General features: G+C 37.9%; 1 protein-coding gene across 5 annotated transcripts in view; it reads left to right on the top strand.

The window, feature by feature from the left end:
- The window catches only part of golga2 (golgin A2), a 123,289-nt gene that overhangs the window by 91,263 nt on the left and 10,832 nt on the right, over positions 1 to 21,194 (top strand). For all 5 annotated transcript variants that reach the window (XM_039762678.1, XM_039762677.1, XM_039762674.1 and 2 more), the window contains 9 exons: positions 1,438 to 1,525; positions 2,039 to 2,181; positions 5,374 to 5,592; positions 6,554 to 6,667; positions 7,147 to 7,371; positions 10,166 to 10,262; positions 16,336 to 16,424; positions 19,294 to 19,447; positions 19,758 to 19,825. In XM_039762678.1, the coding sequence (XP_039618612.1) occupies positions 1,438 to 1,525; positions 2,039 to 2,181; positions 5,374 to 5,592; positions 6,554 to 6,667; positions 7,147 to 7,371; positions 10,166 to 10,262; positions 16,336 to 16,424; positions 19,294 to 19,447; positions 19,758 to 19,825 (1,197 nt within the window). The remainder of the gene's footprint in view (positions 1 to 1,437; positions 1,526 to 2,038; positions 2,182 to 5,373; positions 5,593 to 6,553; positions 6,668 to 7,146; positions 7,372 to 10,165; positions 10,263 to 16,335; positions 16,425 to 19,293; positions 19,448 to 19,757; positions 19,826 to 21,194) is intronic.

Here is a 21,194-nt window from a genome sequence, read left to right as displayed (position 1 = left end):
TGTTGTATTGTTCGGTCCATGCATGGGAGACAAAAGCAGAACTAACACATGGACCTATGAGAGTAACAATTTGACTTCATTAGTGCTAGATGCTTTTGCCTAGGTTTGTGCACAGAATAGGTACTTCATAGCAAGAGGTATTAATATCTGTATAGTACGCTGTAATAACCATGTTTTATATTTGGTTATGTAAATGTATATTGCTCAATTAATTGTTAATGCTTGTACCAGTGTTAGAATATCAGGTTAGGTCAGGTTGGGGAGCATGTACTGGTACAGCGCATTGCTGCACCCACCACACAAGTTAACAGCTCGGGACCCAAGGCATACACACTGAATAGTCCCACCCCCTGGAAATGACAATCTGGTCCAGACTCTCAGGTCCTCAACAATGAGTATCCTGTGAGCTGGATCACCTTCGAGGAGTCGCGCCACCTGGCCGTAGTGCTGTAACTGATGCAATGCAGGTAATGTGCCTCATTCGGGACGACTCCATGAACAACTGCTTATTGAACACATAGTCAAACCAGCAGTACCCAAGGATTATCCAAAGAGACACAGTACCGAAGGATCCCAGTCTTCATCTCAGGTCACTGGATAGCGTTCATGTCTTACAACCATATAGCAAAACAGGAAGCAGCAGGACTCTAAAGATTTGGACCTTCATGCTTTTGCAGAGATATCAGGAGCACCACACACCCCTTTCCAGCAACCTCATGACCCTCCATGCTCTCCCAATCCATCTATTGATTTCATCGGAAGAGTCACCAGAGACATGAATGTCACTGCTGAGGTAAGTAAACCTCTTGAAGCAGTCGACATTCTCTATACAGACGGACACACTGCCGATGGCTATGCTGAAGAGGTCATTAAAGGCCTGAATCTTGGTTTTTAGCCAGGACAACTCACAAGCGCAGACACTGAGGCTCCTTGCTCAATCTCTCAAGAGCCCCAATCATTGGCAAAGATCAGTGAAACTTTCTTCACCAACAGATGCCCTACAGCCGCTGGACCCTACGACCTCACCCAACACCCAGTCCATGCAAGCATTGAACAAAGTAGGAGCAAAAATGCACCTCGATGAACTCCAGAATCAACTGGGAAAAACGCAGAGGTTCTGCCTCCACTTTGTACAGCACTCACAATACCAGTGTATTGGTCTGCCATGATATCCAGCAACTTTGGGAGGATCCCACGAAGTCTCGGGGTGTCCCACAGGGCAATTCGATCGATTGAGTTGAACGCTTTATGAAAATCGTAAAGCGTTCAATTTAGTTGATTAAGTTTTGATACGAATAACCTTTTTTGACCCCCCCAGAGTGCCTTCCTTTTTAGTTGGTTTTCATTTTTAAGAATGGAGACCACAGATACTGGAATAAATGCATTGATAACCTTTATAGTAAATGTGCTAATGTCAACTGCTGCATCTTTTGTCAGGTAAAGGCACTGTCTGAAGAAAAGGAGAACAGTCTCACCCAAATCCAGGAGCTTGAAGCATTAGTTTTGGAGTTGCAAAATAGACCAGGTAATTCTGGCTGCTGTTCTTTGTTATAACTGTTTTTTTAATCATTTCCCATTTCTGTGTGGGGTTGATGTGCCAGATCAGCTGTCTCCATACAGCTTGGTCCCACATCTCCTGTCTAGTTGAATCCTTTTTACTTTATCCATCCACCTCCCCATCAGCCTTACTCACTATCTCTTCCTTTGTATTTCTACTTGCATAACTCTCTTGTCCACATATCCCTTGTATTTCCTCAGCAACATTCTGTCCTTTTTTTTTTTTTTTTTTAACGCCACACATCCATCTCAACATTCTCATTTCTGCCACCTCCAAAATTCTTCTCCTGCGCTCCCTTTACTGTCCATGTCTTGGCTCCATATATCATTGGTAGTCTTACTACTGTCATGAAAACCTTTAATTGTTTTGAAAGGTTTAATTATTCAGCTTATTCAAGATGCTTTTTTGACAAGTGTGTGGCTCTGCAGATTTTTGAATAAAAATGGCTATTATATAAAGTCATTTTCAATCTAATTTTAGTAACTATGCTGTCTCAAGAGAGTGCAGTGCAAGCAGCACCTCAAGAAAGAGGGCACACTGAGGAAGAGACTAATGCATTAGGAGAACAAGTGAGAGCATTGCAGCAAGAGAAAGATGATATTGGTGTCCAGTTGCAGACTCAGGTAAAAAAAAAAAAAATTTTTAAATATGTGTTCTATTAATGTTCTTTTTTTTCAAGCTGTTGTTAAACATAATGTCATCTTTTATTGTGCAAATTCTCAAACCGCAACCCCCTAACCCCCAACAACTTCCACCATTTCCACTTATCAGTTAGTAACTTGGCCTGAGTTATCCTCCAAATATGGGTGATAACATTTGCTTGGGTTCTTTGTAAATATGAAGCACTATTTCTAAAGGTCTTTATTTGTGATGAGTGTCAGCAGTTGTTGCTGTTTGCTGGCTCATATAATTTTTCACCATCATCATCATCATCATTTTTTTATTTAAGAGGAATTCTTTCCTGTACGATTCGTCCTGTACGATTCGTCCTATATTTGGTTGAATGTCTTTTGTGAATGCAAAGTAAAGAAATTTTATTGTAAATGTCTGTATGAATTTGAACATCCCAAACATTCATGGTGACGATATTGAGGTCAAAAGCAATTTTTCCTTCATAACGTCACTGACATCCCAGGAATGAAAAATGAAAGTCATACAGTTTTCAGAGAAATAACTAATCTTATTTTTCATACAGTTTTTGGCATGAAAATTGTGGTGTGGCCATTTTTTGTGTGTGTGCAAACTTTTTAACAAACTTACCTAACCAAAAAATTTTGCCTAGTCATTAGCAAAAGAATGACAAACGTGCAAGTTTGCATCCATTTCACATCACAAACCATCAATAAACAGTGGGATGCTGGTGGCTGCTCTGTCTCAATTGGCATCAGACCATTGTGATGTGGTTTGACATTGCCATCACTTGACAAAATGGAGCCATATACAGTAGATTTAAACACTAAGTAAAGTGGAGTCATTCGATATTTTTTTTATTCTGTTTCTAATACTCCATTCAAATTGTAGTACACTTTCAGTTCATTTGAAATTCAGGTATGAATGTGACAGCCCAATTATACCATCTTCTAGGTCAGAGGTTCTCAACCTTTCCGGCCCCGGGACGTAATTTTTCCTCCCATTGGTGAAATGAGGAAGATTAGAAATAGGGTATGATTTTTTTACTTTATTATTGTACGAGCAACACGCAGATACAGCAGGTGATTAAGCGTTAGCTAGTCAGCCACTGAAACTGCTTTTTTCTTTTTATGTATTTAAATAATTTTTTTACCTTACGTCTCAGTTGGTGGCTTGCAACTGTAATTAAGAAATATTGTTGTAGGTGATTTTATTTCTTTTTTTATGGACTTTTAAATACACCACATGTTAAGTATATAATGTTATTTTTAAAATGATGATGGTATTAGAAGTCATACATTTTTAACTTTTTTATGATGAGTTTTACAAATTCCTTATGGTAAATAGCCTTTCTGATGGGTAGAAATCCTTGATCCAGGAATGGCACTTTGACTGCAGGTCTTATTTCGCATCAGTTTCTTCATCTATGGTTAAAACCCAGATGTTAATTAACAAGATATTTAATTCAACAAAAAATTGTACTTCTCTGCCGTGCTGTTAAATTGTTTGTGTGTGTGTTTAGAAATGTGTTCATATTCTTCATTGCATTTGCTTCATTTTAACTTTCTCTCTAAGGTTATGAATTTTTACGTTATCCAAAGGCCAATTAATAATGAAGTGTATAGAACAATGCAGTAATTTGGCTTAGCTCTGTAACAGTTAATCATGCAAGTGTTCATATAGGGAGGGGTGTTTTAATAAAAGTATTTTAGAAAGAAATGGTGGGCAAGGTTTTTGGAGGAGTTTAGGGGTATCCACCTACTCTGGCATATGCAACATTCTGTTCAATTTTCTAATAAAATGAAATTATATACTAGTGGCAAAACAAGCACAGCGCAGATATCTAATTATATTTATGCATACCATCAATGGTAAAAATTAGCTTTTGTTTTACAAAAAACACTGGGCAGAACAAATTGAGATGCTCTAGGACCACGCTTGCCTATGCCTGGCCCTGTACCTTTTGGTGTTGAAAGACATCTCAAAGTTCTTCAATCGTAACATAATACTATATAGTTTTACCATTTATCCAAGGTCTTATCTTCTACCCTTAATCTATGGCAAATTCAAAAGCCCAGGTGATTATTACCTTAGTTAACTTGAATTTCATTTCCTCAGGGCTTAAAATGAGTAAAAGTGATTTTGTGAATTTCTGTACTGAACAATGCAGTATTGTGCCATACAACATATTTGTAGATAAAATATTTATGGAAATCCCAAAGACATTTCTTTTAAGTATCAATGAATTACTGTATAGTTGCAGCTTTTTTTTTGTAATAAAAGTAACAATTTCATTGGATTTAACAAAATTCTATACAAGCAGTTTTTCATGCTTTGTAAACAGCCTCTGAATATTTCAATTAAAAAAAAAAACTTCTTGTATGTTTACTAATATTGTTAGTTGGTCAGCTTAATCAGTCTTATTGGTTTTAAAGCTGGGCTTATTTATATATATATAATTCACTAAGGGCACGCAAGACAGAGCCCCGCCCACCAACTGTAACCGTCCTCCCGAGTCCAGCATCGCACTCGAGGCATGCAACAACTCATCAACCACAGCCTCAGTCGCTTTCGTCTGTGCAAAAGTCCACATGCACCTCTGAGCCACGTTGACTTTACACCGTACGCAAGACAGAAAGCCACGATTGCCAACTCACAGAGCCCTGCCTGCCAACTCTAAGACCATGGGATATGCACACATTTAGTGTATAAATGAATATAAATAATTGCATGTAAACAATTTGCCAAAATCTGTTGTATGTAAACGATATGTTTAAAATGTTATTGTTTTTTCATCAGAAAACCCGGTTTCCACGTCAACCAGTATTAGTTTAAATGATACTTTTACCACTCGCAATAGGGCGGACGCGCTGACTTATCGTGTCGACTGGGCAACACAGTGAACGCGGCGTCTTATCTATATATGCCTATGTTTTCCGTAGCCGGCTACAGGAAGGTACTCTCTGGACCACTGCCATTGGTTTCACTCCTTGCAATTTTCGTTATACTACGACGATGGTTTCCTAAGCCTTTGTTATATTGAATTCCTTTCTCACCGTTTTCCGTTCCTATTCTTACACCGCCGTATGCTACGGCGGGCTTCGGCTAGTTTCTCAATTCATATGAGTAAAGTACATCAAGATTAATAGTAATGTGACTCTATTTTGTGTGTTTCTTTTTTGAAGATTAGAGATAATGAGCAACTAAGTCGACTATGCCAAGAACAGGAGGATCGACTCTTGGAACTGGAGCGAACAGTGCAGCGATTCAATGATGAAAATGTAGACCGACAGCAGATCTTGGAAGATATGCAGAGTGACAAGGCCACCATCAGCCGTGCACTTGCACAGAATCGTGAACTGAAAGAGCAGCTGGCCGAACTTCAGAACGGCTTTGTCAAACTTGTAAGTTTGTTTGCAGTTCAGATAGATTACTGTCTTGTCGTTGTAGGGCCCTTAGGTGACCCTGTTTTCCCTTTTAGACTTTTTTTACATAGACCATAACAGAATGCCCCAAATCCCATACTCCTACCACACTGTCAAGATTGACTGCTGTTGAAGTTCAATACTTGTCCCTTTCTCTTACAACTGTAACTCTAGTCAATTAGACTACCAGAAGAGGGAGGAAAAAGAGTTGCATATTTATTTATGCACAGTATTATAGATAATATGCCCAAAAATATAAGCAAAATACAAATGTGTTGGAAAAATAATATTAATAAAACCTGAATAATAGGCTGTCAGGTGACTCTTTGTCTTAGTATGTTGATTGGTCTCTGATCTGACGACGACTATCTGTATTAATGGAGCAGCTGAGAAAGGTATTGTGATCTCTGCAGGCCTCAATGCTATCAATTTCTAATGGTTCTTGATATGCCTCTTACACCAGTATTCATTGATACTTCGGTGCAATTGTGGCAGAAGAATTTCACTATACTCTCACAGTATATGACAATAAATATCTCTAATGAGCTTGGGATAAAAGCTGTTGTGGACATTTGGATTTCCTTTTAACTCCCAACCTCTTGTAAATGACCAATGACTGGATACCTAAATAAACCTAAAGAAATCCCCCAAAGATTCCTTAAGTTTCACATATACATGTGCTGTCATGTGGAAATTTGAATTTCATCATTAATTAAAATCAAGTTTAGTGACCAGAAAGTAAAACCTAAAGTCAATAGTCATCAAGGTGGGTGTTTCCTAATGAACTCATTATTGGCTGTCAGTGCAATTGTATACGTGTAGACCGCCATGGGGGCTTAAAATTTAGCCCATTGCTTAACTTCATCATGCTGTAACTTGTAATGTCACTTTGCAAAGAATTAACTATATTAATTTATGTAATTCTAAATTCATATTGCAGACTAATGAAAATCTGGAGCTTACAAATGGCCTGCAGTCTGAACAACATGTGAAGAAGGAGCTTGTCAAAAAAATGTCAAAGCTTCAAGAGGACCTTCATGAAGTCAAGGAACAGGCAAGTTCTGTCATCTTCCATCATCTGTAAAGTTCATAAGGTTTGCACACTTTTGCACAAGGTTGAACTTTGAAGATTAAGACTAGACCCTACCCATGTTAAATGTCTCGTACACGCCTCCCAAAGCTGTATGAATTAGCTTTGTTGTGGGCTTGTTTTTGTAGCTTAGAACTTGGCTGATATTTTTGCTTAATTATAAGATACCATTAGGCCTGCCATAATCAGTTTAAACTCATGTAAACACAGGTGAAATAGGCTTTTACAAAAGGGTCTATTCTAAGCAGTGACTTCCTGGAATTCTTTGTGATGGAGTGCTACTTCAATGACAAAACACTTCATACACAGAATTAACGAGAACTCAAAAATGCAGTGTTTTAGCTGTGTGGTTATGATAACTGCTTATACTGTGCCTTTAATGCAGGACAAAGTTGTTTTTTTTTGTCACTCTAAAGGTAATATTTTTGTGCATGAATATGTAGATGGAAGTAAAAGTAGCAGAGGCTAAAACACTCCATGACCAGAGGGATCAATATTTTACTCACTTGCAACAATACACAACTGCCTATCAGCAGCTGGCAATAGAGCGTGAGGATTTGCATAAGCAGTATTTAATCCAGACACAATTGATGGACCGACTGCACCATGAGGAAGTCCAGGGCAAGGCTCAGCTTGAGATCAGTCAGCAGGAGCTGCAACAGGCCAAGGTGGGTACTTCAGTTTAAAATAAGTAGCCTTTCTTTCTTTATTGAATAATTATAGATTATTACAGATGAATTTATTATATACTGGCTCCCTCTTTGAACTTAAGACACAGGAGCTGTGAGGCATTTGTACTCAACCACTGTTGTATCTTGTGTTCATTTTGGTAGCGAAAAAACAAATTGGAATTAAAAGTAAAGCAAGTTTATTTTTGAATGTAGTATCAGCTACAACTTTAATAAATTGGATAAAAGGAAAATGCAGCTTGCAGTACTGAAGGTGTGGAGCTTTCCATGTGGCACAATTGTATTGCATTGGTTTAGTTTTCCAGTCTGTCTGATTACACCTTTTTGGAGAATTTTTTTTTTTGGGGTGGAGCATTCTTTTAACAATCTTTACTAAATTCAATTACATTTTACTTTGTGTCCTTTCACTATAAATGCATTATTTTTTTTAATTATATCCAGCATTTTTCAAAAATGTAAAAGTTATCAAAAAGAAGAAAATGAAAAACTTTAATTGAATATTCTACCGAATAAGATATTTTTAACATGTCACTTACCCCACATAATGTGTAATGATGGTAGAGAAAACATTTTAATCTCAAAGTTTTCATGCAGAAATCGGTGATTTGTTTATTTTATTATGGGGGACCCCGGGAACACACCCAGCCTTATTGGTTGTTAAATGGTAGATAAGATAAAAAATGTTGCAAATATCTTTTCTTAAGATTGGTTTGTTGCAAACCACCTAAATATTTCTTAACCCCACACACTTTTTTTAATCAAATTTATTTTTACTTGCCTTCTAATTTGGCATTGCTTATGTTTCACAGCTTGTAATTTGATTATAATAAATAGTTTATGTGTGGTCTTCGATACAAAAAACAACCCGAAGACTCTCTAGCAGTTTTACTATGTTTGTGAACTTGGAGAGGAGTCAACTAACTTTTAAGAATTGCCCAGTGCAGAGGACGTGGACCCACCTGTGCTTGGCGCTGCACTGGCCTTCATAAGAAGACACTGACGGTGCTATATCTGAGCTCGTATCGCTGGTATATGAGTCATATTATTCTTTGTCTCGAGAAAACACCTCTAGAGCGACAATATTTTTAATGAAAACTTCCAAGTCTTGCCCTTCATTGCTGAGTTGTTTCACTTGCAAATTGTTGAGCATCTGTGTTTGCCTCATTTTAAAAAAGTGAAAAAATGCACACATGTGCCATCTAGTGGCTGTGTTTGAGCATGAGCAGAGCGAACTGCTCCATACACACATACATCGGTCTTTTGTTTGTGTATGTCTAACATTTGGCTGTATCTCATGTGGGTTCAATAATCCGTTCAGCGCTGTGTGGTCAGCATTTAGGCCAAGGCTTTCCACCAAAACGCAAGGTGTTTTGACTGTCCGTAAGTAAAAAAAAGGTATATGAATTCCCTTAGGAGTGTCAAATTTTATGCGTTAGGTGAAATCTCTTGTGGAAAATGGAAACAGAAACTTCATATTAAGTTCATAAAATGAAAATGACTTTATTTGGCATGTACAATAAAACATTGGATTGCGAGTAACTTGGTCTGCGAGCATTTTGCAAGACGAGCTAAAATTTTTAATAAATTTAAATTTTATAAACAAGCGAGGTCTTGCAATATGAGTAGTACGTATATGCTTTGTCTGCCGAGTGTCGTGATCACAACTTAGTCAACATCCGTACAAGCGTATGCTGTTTACTATAGCATTGTGATCACGTGTGTGTTGTGTGAGTTGTGAGTTGATGTCTTGCACCCCAGCACACGAAGCTGTCTCTCAGTATTTTAGTGACACCAGCTTTATTCACCTTGAAACAGGAACAGCACGGTTATTTATTGTAGCGGGATCTGCTGCTCTCCTATACACAGACACAGCAGTCAGGCAGGGTCATGACCAGGTGTGCCCTGCATCTATAATGTTCCTCGTATTGCCCATCAAAGGCAGGCGCTTATAGCATGTCCGCAATCTTTTCGGATTCGCTTTTACGGCAAACTGCTACAGCATTGGGAGCCTTGGGTTGCTTCGGGAATCACTTCCACGTGTCCCTTTGGGTGGAATCCCAAAAGAGTTTAGAACCCGTCCTACACAATAACCCTCCTCTCTCTTGTCTCCCTCACTCCAGCCATGATTCTTTACAAAGGTAAAGTGCAGGTTAATTTTGTTTTATGTATTTTTACTTTATTTTTTTTATTAATCATTTTTATATGAATAGTTCTGGGTTGTGAAACGAATCGTCTGAGTTTCCATTATTTCTTATGGGAAAATTTGCTTTGATATACGAGTGCTTTGGATTACAAGCATGTTTCAGGAACGAATTATGCTTGCAATCCAAGGTTCCACTGTACTAATTTTTTAAGGGCCGTGTATGATAAATTCAATATTTATTTCAAAATTATCATTTGTCAAAATGTAACCAGGAGAAAAGTTTAACATGATGCTCATTCATTTGAGCTGGTGATTTTTAAGAAGAATGCCATAGTATGCAGTAAAAGTGAAGATTTCCCATCAGGATGCAGTGTAGTTATCAGACACCCAAGCTGCCGTCAATCTGTATAAAACAAATCTCTTGTCAAATGCGAGGAATGTACAGTCTTGTTTTGCCATTATGATTTGTTTGCAGACATGTGAATGTTCTTTTTAAATTGACTGATATTAAAAGTATTAAAATTGAGGCCCTGGAAATCTACGAATGTCAAGACTTTTTTTTTTTTATTGGAAATCGGTTTGTTACATACGTTTTGAAAATTGTTTTTCCTCTTTGTTTTCCCCCCCCAGGATAATCTTGCCCGTTTATCCATGGAAAATGAAGAATTAAAGGAAGAATTAGGAAAGCGAGAAAATGTAAACCTCAGCACGTTACCTAGGGATCAGGGTGTGTATTCTTTTATTATAACATTAATGCAAACTACAATGGGAGGAATACTTTAAGCTGCTATATGTTTGTCTCATTTTATTTCAGATTTGGTTGAGTGAAAATCTTAACACAAATTTTTCACCTTGAAGTAATAATGTCTTAATTTGTACACATTTTTTATTCTGTAGGACATTATTTATGCAGTTGTACCTTTATTTTTAGGAACAAAATCATTCGGGTACACGCTAAGGAGGCCAAACCTCTTGCATTTCAGTGCAGTTCTTCACTCACTACTCCACACTGCCTGCCTCATTTTATGTGATTTTCATGTACATTTATTTAAAAAATATATTTCACTGGATGTCAAATACCTTTGTGTTTGTGCAGCTGTTACTAGCCAGTCTTTGCTGCAGCCACTGGAAATGATAGTGGGTTTGACCCTCCTGTGAAAACACATGGAAAATGCCCTGTAGCACTTGTTTCGGTGCAGTCCCCAAGGGGTCAATTAGATTATTTTGACCTATTTTGTAAGACACTTTGGTTAAAACAATCTGATGTGTGAAAAAATCTAAAATATTTAATGTTTTATTTAAAGGAATACTACACCCAAACTTTTTTTTTGTATTTGATTCTTTATCCCATATGGTTTGTAGAGATGGCTTCATGAAAATTGTAATCTCTTGCTTTCATAGAGATTGGAGGTAATGGAGTTTGATAGAATGTGCATCTAAGGTAACTAATGCTCGACACAACAAACAATTTAAAAACTTCCATGAAAAAGTCTGGTATTGCTTATGTCACATAATCCACATATTAAGTCATCAAGTTGTATAATCACAATTAATTAAATTAAGTAAAATAATACTTTTGGAAAATCCGAGCAGTGCAATGCATTCACGTAGGAACAATCTTTTGAATTGAAGACTGGTCTCTTAACCCATCTCTTCCCCTCATTTAATGTTTTTCAATTTAAATGCTTAATCCCATGTGAAGTATTTTTTTTTCTGCACGCACTGTTCTGATTTTTCAAAAGTATATATTGTTTTAGGAAACACACAGGTAGATTACATCCTTTGCAGAAGAGTTGATCTGAAGGAGACTGAAGACTGCAAAGCGGTGGCAGGGGAAAGTGTAGTTAAGCAGCATAGGATGGTGGTCTGTAGGATGACTTGGAGATCAAGAGGAGAAAGATAGTGAGGGCAGAGCCAAGGATCAAGTGTTGGAAGTTGAAAAAGGAAGACTGCAAGGTTGAGTTTACGGAGGAGGTGAGACAGGCACTGGGTGGCAGTGAATAGTCACCAGACAGCTGGGAAACTACAGCAGATGTAGTAAGAGTGACAGCAAGAAGGGTGCTTGGGGTGACATCTGGAAAGAGGAAGGAGGAAAAGGAAACCTGGTGGTGAAATAAGGAAATACAGGAGAGTATACAGAGGAAGAGGATGGCAGAGAAGAAGTTGGATAGTCAGAGAGATGCAGAAAGTAGACAAGAGTACAAGGAGATAAGGCGCAAGGTGAAGAGAGAGGTGGCGAAGGCTAAAGAAAAGGCGTATGGCGAGTTGTATGAGAGGTTGGACACCAAGGAGGGGGGAGAAAAGGACCGGTGGGCTAGACAGAGGGACCAAGCTGGGAAAGATGTGCAGCAGTTTATGGTGATAAAGGATAAAGATGGAAACGTACTCACAAGCGAGGAGAGTGTGTTGAGCAGATGGAAATAGTATTTTGAGAGGCTGATGAATGAAGAGAACGAGAGAGAGAAGAGGTTGGACGATGTGGAGATAGTGAATCAGGAAGTGCAACGGATTAGCAAGGAGGAAGTAAGGAAAGCTTTGAAGAGGATGAAAAGTGGAAAGGCTGTTGGTCCAGATGATATACCTGTAGAAGCATAGAGGTGTTTAGGAGAGATGGCAGTGGAGTTTTTAAGCAGATTGTTTAATGGAATCTTGGAAAGTGAGAGGATGCCTGAGGAGTGGAGAAGAAGTTTACTGGTGCCGATATTTAAGAATAAGGGGGATGTGCAGGACTGCAGTAACTACAGGGGGATAAAACTGATGAGCCACAGCATGAAGTTATGGGAAAGTGTAGTGGAAGCTAGGTTAAGAAGTGAGGTGATGATTAGTGAGCAGCAGTATGGTTTCATGCCAAGGAAGAGCACCATAGATGCAATGTTTGCTCTGAGAATGTTGAGAGTTCAGAGAAGGCCAGAAGGTGTTGCATTGCGTCTCTGTGGACCTGGAGAAAGCATATGACAGGGTGCCTCGAGAGGAGCTGTGGTATTGTATGAGGAAGTCGGGAGTGGCAGAGAAGTACGTAAGAGTTGTACAGGATATGTACGAGAAAAGTGTGACAGTGGTGAGGTCTGCGGTAGGAGTGACGGATGCATTCAAGTTGGAGGTGGGATTACATATGGGATCGTCTCTGAACCTTTTCTTATTTGCAATGATGATGGACAGGCTGACAGACGAGATTAGATAGGAGTCCCTGTGGACTATGATTTTTGCTGAAACAAGACAATACATGTGTGTAAATTTGAGGGAGGTCAGTGGAATGGTGAGGATGCAGGGAGTAGAGCTGGCGAAGGTGGATGAATTATAAATAATTGGCATCAACAGTACAGAGTAATGGGGATTGTGAAAGGGAGGTGATAAAAAGAGTGCAGGAAGGGTGGAATGGGTGGAGAATATAGGGTATCAGCAAGAGTCAAAGGGAAGGTCTACAGGACGGTAGTGAGACCAGCTATATTATATGGGTTGGAGACAATGACACTGACCAGAAAGCAGGAGACAGAGCTGGAGGTGGCAGAATTAAAGATGTTAAGATTTGCATTGGGTGTGATTAGGATGGACAGGATTTGAAATAAGTACATTAGAGGTTCAGCTCAAGTTGGACGGTTGGGAGACAGTCAGAGAGGCGAGATTGTGTTTATTTGGACATGTGTGGAGGAGAGGTGCTGGGTATATTGGGAGAAGGATGCTAAGGGAAGCTGCCAGGGAAGAGAAAAAGAGGAAGGCCTAAGCGAAGGTTTATGAATGTGGTGAGAGAGGATATGCAGGTGATGGGTGTGACAGAACAAGATGCAGAGGACAGGAAGATATGGAAGGTGATCCGCTGTAGCAACCCCTAACTGGAGCAGCCGAAAGAAGATGATATATTGTTTTAGGAAAAAAAAAAAACGCTTGTGTTTTGCACATTGTAAGCATACAACTAAATGACTTGAAGTGTGGATTATGTGACATGAGGAACACAAGATTTTTTTCAGACTTTTTTTTAATTTTTATATATATACTGGGGGCTTCGCTCTCCCACCCCCAGGTTTGGTTAACCAGATATACAATTTAAAGAGATGATTTTCATGGGAATTGTTACATATGCATTATTTTCACTTTTACTTTAAAACTTTAGTAAAAACAATATTTGGAATTTACTTTTCTTCAAGATCGCATTGAATTTTGATTCAATACATACATCATGACAACGCAATGTATAACTGCTCGTGAGTAAATATCGTTTCTTTCTCTCTAATAAATAAAATTACTTTTTCGAATGTTTGTCCATGCGCGTTCTTCTTCTTTGCTTAGTCATAAATGCATCGTCTAGAATGTATAAAATTATTGACCTGATAAAATTTATTAGAGCTGACAGCGCAGGAAGTGTGTCTGACAAAAGTATTCACATGTCCGAGGTTAGATGACCGTGGTCTTGTTTGAAAGTAGTTGTAAATAAGGAGTGACTTGAAAGAATCTCATGTTAAAGGTCTCCATCTCACGGGACTTCATACCGCGCCAGTGTTTTTGTAATCTTTTAATTCTCGCTGGCAACATGATTTAGACGATCTACAACAGTTTAAATCCGAATAATATGTTCGATCTCTTTTCGCTGTTCCGTTATTTCACAGAGTAATAATTTCTGTTTGTTTGCACTAATGTGATCTTTCCTATCCTGTTTCTGAGACTTTTGAATTTTCATACTTCCATTATCTGTACCCTGCTCTGCATGTGTACCGCACCTACATTTTTGAATTCTTCACAACGTTCTACTTTGTCATCTACTGTTTGTCCTTTATTTCCGGCCCCGGGAGAGGACTCGTCTCACGGGACATAAGTGTCTTTCCGAGAAAATCGTGTCTCATCTCCTTCCAAGATTTTTTTTTTATAATAATATATAGATATTGTTGGCAGTGGTCTGCCTTTTGTCAAAAACAGTTGTCCTTTGTGTCTGAAACATTATCTCAGTTCTCCATGAAAACTTGATATTTAAATTTTTTCTCGGCCCATCTATATAAACCACATGAGAACATTTTAAAAAAAAAAAAAAAAATTGGAAGTATTCACTTTAATACCTTTGTATTTGACAAATGTCTGAGGTGATTAGAAAGTGCTGTCCTAGGCTTCTGTTAGATAGCGGTGAACATTTTACAAGAACCTGGTTTAGTGGAACACCACATAACTCATATAAAGGAATAGTTTGGCTTATAAAATAGTAAGTGCTAATGAGTGTTAAGTATTTGACTCATCTAAATTTTTAATTATATGCTTAATTACCGTTTTTACTCGTGTACCACGTGCCCTCGCGTAAGATGCGCACCCTAATTTTTACAAAGAAAATCGCAAAAATCGTTTTGCCCCGTGACGACGCACATTGTGATTGTATAGGAAGCATTTAGCTTGCACATCATTAAAACAACAATTAAGATATTATCGTAGATGATGCATATTAAACACTCCTAGTCTTAGTCCCCACCATCCCCAAATCCTCTCCAGGGTGAGTTGGTCTGATCTATGCACATGCTACTAGATCAAAACTCACATTTTCTAGTGCAGATGTCTGCTTTACCTAAAATCAAGTTTTAAATTGAGATGGAGATCTTACAATGACTGAAATATTATGGTATAAAATGACAACAGTTGTTTCATATTTTAATTGGAAACATTCTTCTTGTTAAAGAAAACATTGGTATTAATGTAATTTTTTTGCATGGTGTTGTCGGTTGGAGTTCAGAAAAAGGTTCTGTTATAATCTGATAAAGATCCTTTTGTCATTAGGCATTTATCTCCTGCTGATCAAAATCAGCACCATGTTGAATATTTTGCCCCTGCATTCTAAAATGGATTTTTTTTGTAAATCAAGCTGTCACTATGGTTGTCCATCTGTCATTATCACCATTTATTGGCATAACTGGAATTTGATGAGGCCTAATATGAAAAATAAACATTACCTCTGCAAAAGTTGATGATTTAACTGTACTTAATTGCTCCAGGGTTTTTTTTTTTTTTTTTTTTAAGTTTGTCAGTTTATGTAGCTTCCCATTGATACTTATAGTGCTTTAAGGGCTGTAATCTTTCAGTTATCTGTCCACACTCTCCAGCACCTCAAGGCAGTATAGTATGTCTTGTACCTTATGTGGCTATCAACACTTCAAATTCGTCAAAATGCTTCTGCTGTCATGTCTGTGCACATTTAGTAGCAGCAATCATTTATGAGAGTGACATCTATAGGACCACCAACTAGATAAAACGGAGGACAAAGATAATCTTGCATTCAGACCGGTTCAGCGGATGGTTTTTTATCCCAAGCAACTTATCCGTGGCTTTGCTTGTTTTTGCATTGTTGTGTGGCATAGACAATTGGAAGTTGATATGACTAGCTTAGGGTCACACCCAAAGCTTTGTGGTATTTCATTACACAAGGCAAATTGATGCTTTTAATTGGATATTTTTTCCAGTAGAGGCATATTTTTGACCAGAATTTTTTAAGCAGGTTTTCTACACAAGTATCAAACTGTAAAGGTCATAACTAGGCAACTAATGTTTAAGACATAAGACTTTTGATGCTGTTCAACACAGAGCATATGTCAGGGGGTATACAGTATCTTAGTAACTCATATGCTGCTGCTATGCAGTAAGACGTACGGTACTACAAATTACATTGTAAGAAGGTTAAAAAGGAAAGTGTCAAGGGAGAGTAAACTAAAAATAACTAAGTGAGCTCTGTGTTGAAATGATCTTAAGAGAATTTACCATGTTAGAAAATGCAGAATATACTATGGGATCCTCCAGTATCTTGGTTGCTAACTGTTCAAATAATTTATTTTCAGGTGATGGTGTGGAAAGCAGTACTGTCTCTGAGGGGAAACAGAACAGTCAAATTATAATACCAGAGGATTTTGAGAGCAGAGAAGAAATGGTAAAAAAAACTGTTTTGTGTTGCTAATTTTTTTTTTGTTTCAGAAGAAAGTATACAGTAGCCCATTTTTAAGCATAGATCACAATGGAGGTTATATGCAATATGATTTTTTTTTTCCTCTGTATAATTAATCTTTCTCTTACATAACTAAGCACAGTTCAAGTTGAATCTGAAAAAGTCATTTTTTAAATTGGTGCAACAATATGGTGTTTACTGCTCAGTGATGAGATAAAAACGTATGGCAAAGTGTATTATTAAGTGTTAAACGGTGTTAGAGTCTTCCATTCAAAAATGCAAACATGTACAGTGCTTATAAAAAGCATTGGAAGTTTTCTTATTTTATTATTATACAGTATTGAATACAGTGGATTTAATTTGGCTCTTTTACTCTGATCAACGTTAAAAGACTCTTTAATGCCAAAGTGGAGACAGATCTCTGCCAACAACCACCATCCCTGGATTCTTTACCTTCTCACCTTCACTCAATTGATTTTTGCAATTCCCTTATGTCCTTTTTTTAATGAAAATATCCAGAAGATTCACCAGTCTCTCGGTACGGATTCCTCCAGTACTTTATTTGAATTTCACCCACCAACTCACTCATTTTCCTCTTTTCAGCTTCCTACTTTCTCAGAAATCTCAGATCTTGTCTGTAAATCTTAAGCCATCCACCTGTCAACTGGACCCCCTCCCTAATATTCTGGTCAAAGCCTCCCTCCCCTCCGTGGTCCCTCTTATTTCTGCTATAATCCACTCTTCTCTCGCTACTGGTACTGTTCCTTCATCTTTTAACACTAGAATTACCAGAGCCTACGAAAAAACTCATAGATCTGTCCCACCTTAAAACGCTTCACACCTCTCCGTCAGTGTCTTTTGTCCTGTAAATGTGTCGATAAGCAGCAAGCAGTCTGCTATCACATCCTCCCACCCCGCACAGTTTTCTCAGCTCAAGTCTGTTTACCTGCGTGTCAGTTGCTTAGAGTTGTATAGAATGAGAAGTCAAGCAAAATGACACCTTTTATAAATACTATATCGTTATTTGGAACACTTGCATTTCATGTGTGTTCCGTGTCTACAACGATCTATGTAAACACATTGTTAAAACAGAAACGTTTTTCATGTTTTAGTAATAATTGACAAAATGTAGACATGAAGTGTGTAATGTGTGAAGCCTGAATTCCAAATATCAAAGAAACACTTTCACAAAAGGTACAAATATAACAGAACAAATGCGCTTTTATTCAAAAATATAACTGCAGAAAAAGAAGCCACGTTAGGGTGCGACATTTACACACAAGATGAGTGCGTAGGACACAGTAATTTAAACTCCATGATCAGATGGGCATGGTCAGAGATAACAATAGCGTCGTACAAGATTTGATAGGGGACAAAAAATTATCGTCTATGAGGAAATAATCAATTCTTGAGCATCAATGATGTACGAGTGAGAAGCAGTATTCGCTTATGTTAGGATTCAAGAACCTCCATGGGTCAGAGAAGTTATAATCTGTTACAAACTGTGTAATTATCTTTGTAGTATTAGCTGTTATTGCTGTTGTATCTGAGGATCAATCCAGGTCTGGATTTTGTCAGTGTTCACATTAGAGACAAATGCAAATACATTTTGAAAGAAAGCTCTATCATCCGTGTCAGGTGCATAGATATTAATCAAAATCATTAAATTGCCCATCACCATGACCTATCGCCCTGCAGAATCAGATACTACATCTGACACTTTCAAATGGGATAGTTCTGTAAGATTCCCATATTCCTGGTTTTCTTTGTATAACTAGGGTGAAAAATTTGGCCAGACCGCTCTCTTTGCATCCGAAAACCGGTCCTTGCTTAATAATACTATCTTGGCATTTAGACTAGTTACGTGTGAGAGTACGTACTTTCTGTTTTATTCATGAGTGAGACCCTTGACATTCCAGCTGACAAGATGCACTATTTGGTCATTGAAATATTTCTTATCAACTTTTGTTGACATTTTGTAGTCTTAGGTTAAGGTATACGATAGCTTTGACACAGATATCGTATTATTGCCAAGTGATACAGCTATGGAGCGTATTGTTATGTTGTCAGTAATGGTTATTGGGATATAAGGGATACAACAGAAATAGCATTGCTCTCTTTCTCTCTACCCGACCCCCAAGTTGTACTTTCACATACAATCAATTGAAACACACCAGACAGCATTTTTAATACATTTGCAAAAACCTCAAGTAATTTTTTTTCACGTTGTATTTATGGGGTGTTGTGTGTAGAATTCTGAGGAAAAATATGAATTGAATCCATTTTGGAATAAGGCTGTAATATAACAAAATTTGGAAAAAGTAATGCACTGTGAATACTTTCTGGATGCAGTGTAACAATAAAGTGGGAAAACTTCCTTTATACTTTTTTATAGGTGCTGTATCCAGGATTTCAAACACTTAAATAATTAAATATATGAATATTTCTGTGAATAGGACAGTTATTCCTTGCATTTTTAATTTATTGAGCTCCTTGATTTGGGTTCCTTGCTACCAGTTCAAGTTATTTCTGCCCAGTGACAATGTAATTGTGAAAAAACATGCTGATAAAATTGCATAAACAAAAAGTAAAAAAACTAGAACAAAAATGTGTCAGAGCCTTAAAGATTTCTTTGCACATGACAGTTTGAGTGAAATGAACAAGTTTTTACATTTCTTTAGAGAAGTTTTGACAGTTGCCAGGACCAAAGTCACATTGCAGTTCAGTGTAAAAGCAAAGTCTCAATTGAAAAACTTGTTGGAACAAAATCGTTTAACCAATGTGACCCTCCAGCACAGTTGTTGTCTTCCCCAGAATCTTGCCGTGGTGGTAACCACTTACTTGGTTTTGGCAGGTGGCCTTTCTGACATCCACTTTATCTCAGCTGCAGCGTGAGAGAGACGAAATTGCCCTTCAGCTAAAGGAGCAAAAACGGCAACACCAGGCAGCCATTCAGCAAGCAGTACATTTAAGGAGTGAGCAGCAGTTGCATACCATGGCTGTTACAGGTAGCTCAAAAGCGTTTGTTTTTATTTATTTATTAAATAATTTGTGTATTTTTGCTGAGGCACAGTTCTAGATAGCAGTATGACATATGATATAAACTGATATTTTTGATACTTGCATTAACTTTGAAGAGTTTGTTCAGTATTGTAAAATGCTTGCTGAAAAATCAGTCTAAATTTAAATTATATGCTAAGTGGTGTGTGCGCGTGTCCACACCTCTGTGAAACACGTCTAATGGTTTTAATTGCATTAATTTTGCACTTCCATGTATTTAATAATAAAATAATAATAATATAAATTTGTGTTCTTTAGATGCAAGTGGTTCTACGGTTCCTATAGAAATACATGAAGCCCTCAGAACATCAATGGAAAAGCTACAGGTACATCTGTTCTGAAGTAGTACTGACTTAAGATTTATGCTAAGTCCTGTTCAGTAATGTGTAATTGCACAGCTTGTGTGCGAGCGTAAAAGTGAAAGGACCATGGGACACAATCAGTATCCCACATTGACACGCCAGCAAAATATTAGTGTAGGGTTTGCTACTCAGTAAAACTGAAAAATTGGTGAAGTGAGTGAATTATATGTATGTATTTTTATATGTACATTATGTAGGTGTGTATGTTCTGATATACTGTAATAAATCTAGCCTTTGTAGTTTAGATCTTGGGGCATTTGAACCATGTAAAATGTGCTGAATCCTAGGCCAGTGTTCCCTAGCCTGCGTGTTTGTGGCACTCCATTGGGTGTCCCCCGTGAATTTAGCGTGATCATCTGAGTGGGGTGGGGTGGTCCCAGCCAGTGAATCAAGTCCAATTATCAAAGCAGATAGTTAGGAGTTTGTTGGGTTCCATGTGATCAACAAAGCGTTTAACAATTAAGCTTGATTCATCTATGTTTTTCCTTCTTGGTGAATCGCGCACAATCAACCTGCAATAATGGTGCTGTGAATTGAGCAGTGTTCATCAGAGTGGTTAGGGGTAGGTCGACTTCTGTTTAGGGTCAGCTGTGGCCTTCTTGCAATGCCATCACTGCCCACAAGTAAGAAAATGCTGGCCTAGGCTATATGCTTGCAAAATATGCTAATTACCTTTAAATACCAGGAGCCTATAACACCTTAAGCAGAAATGACATTAAAACATGGTGTACAGACAAGACTAGGTATGAGCGTACGCACAAAAAATTCAGATGCATAAAATTGTGTGTAAACAAAGTTCTACACACACTCCCTTAAATCTCAATTAATATGAATTTTAACACACTTGCATGAGCTTACAGCCCCACCCCGACTCCCAGAATTTTGTCTATTTGAATATGCAAATCAATATAAATAATCCCTTCAGTTCAGTGTTTTGTTAAGACCGTGGCAAAACCACATGTAAAAAAGAATTTCAACGAATGTGAAATTAAGGTCATGCTAAGTGACGTGGAGGCAAGGAAAAACATACTATTTGGTGGATTAAGCAGTGGTATAAGCAAGAAAAGAAAATTGATGGAGTGGCACAGCGTGGTGGAGACACTCAAAAGTTCAAGTTTAGAAAGTCACACAGTGCCTGAAATTTCAAAAAAAAGTGGTCACATATTATCAACGTGAAAAGGCAAGTCGCATCCAACTGTCTGAGTGTCAGCAACACTCAAGGAGGTTGTTAATGCTGTTCTATTTGGTCGGTCAGGGTTAGGTTCCTCATACCACATCTCTTCAGGTACGGGCAAGCCATGATTGTGTGTCACATTATCCAGCATGGTACATG

The sequence above is a fragment of the Polypterus senegalus genome, chromosome 9 (genome assembly GCF_016835505.1).
Source record: "Polypterus senegalus isolate Bchr_013 chromosome 9, ASM1683550v1, whole genome shotgun sequence".
Lineage (NCBI taxonomy): Eukaryota > Metazoa > Chordata > Cladistia > Polypteriformes > Polypteridae > Polypterus > Polypterus senegalus.
The sequence above is the reverse complement of the archived record's forward strand: the minus strand, read 5'-3'. Positions and strand labels throughout refer to the sequence as shown.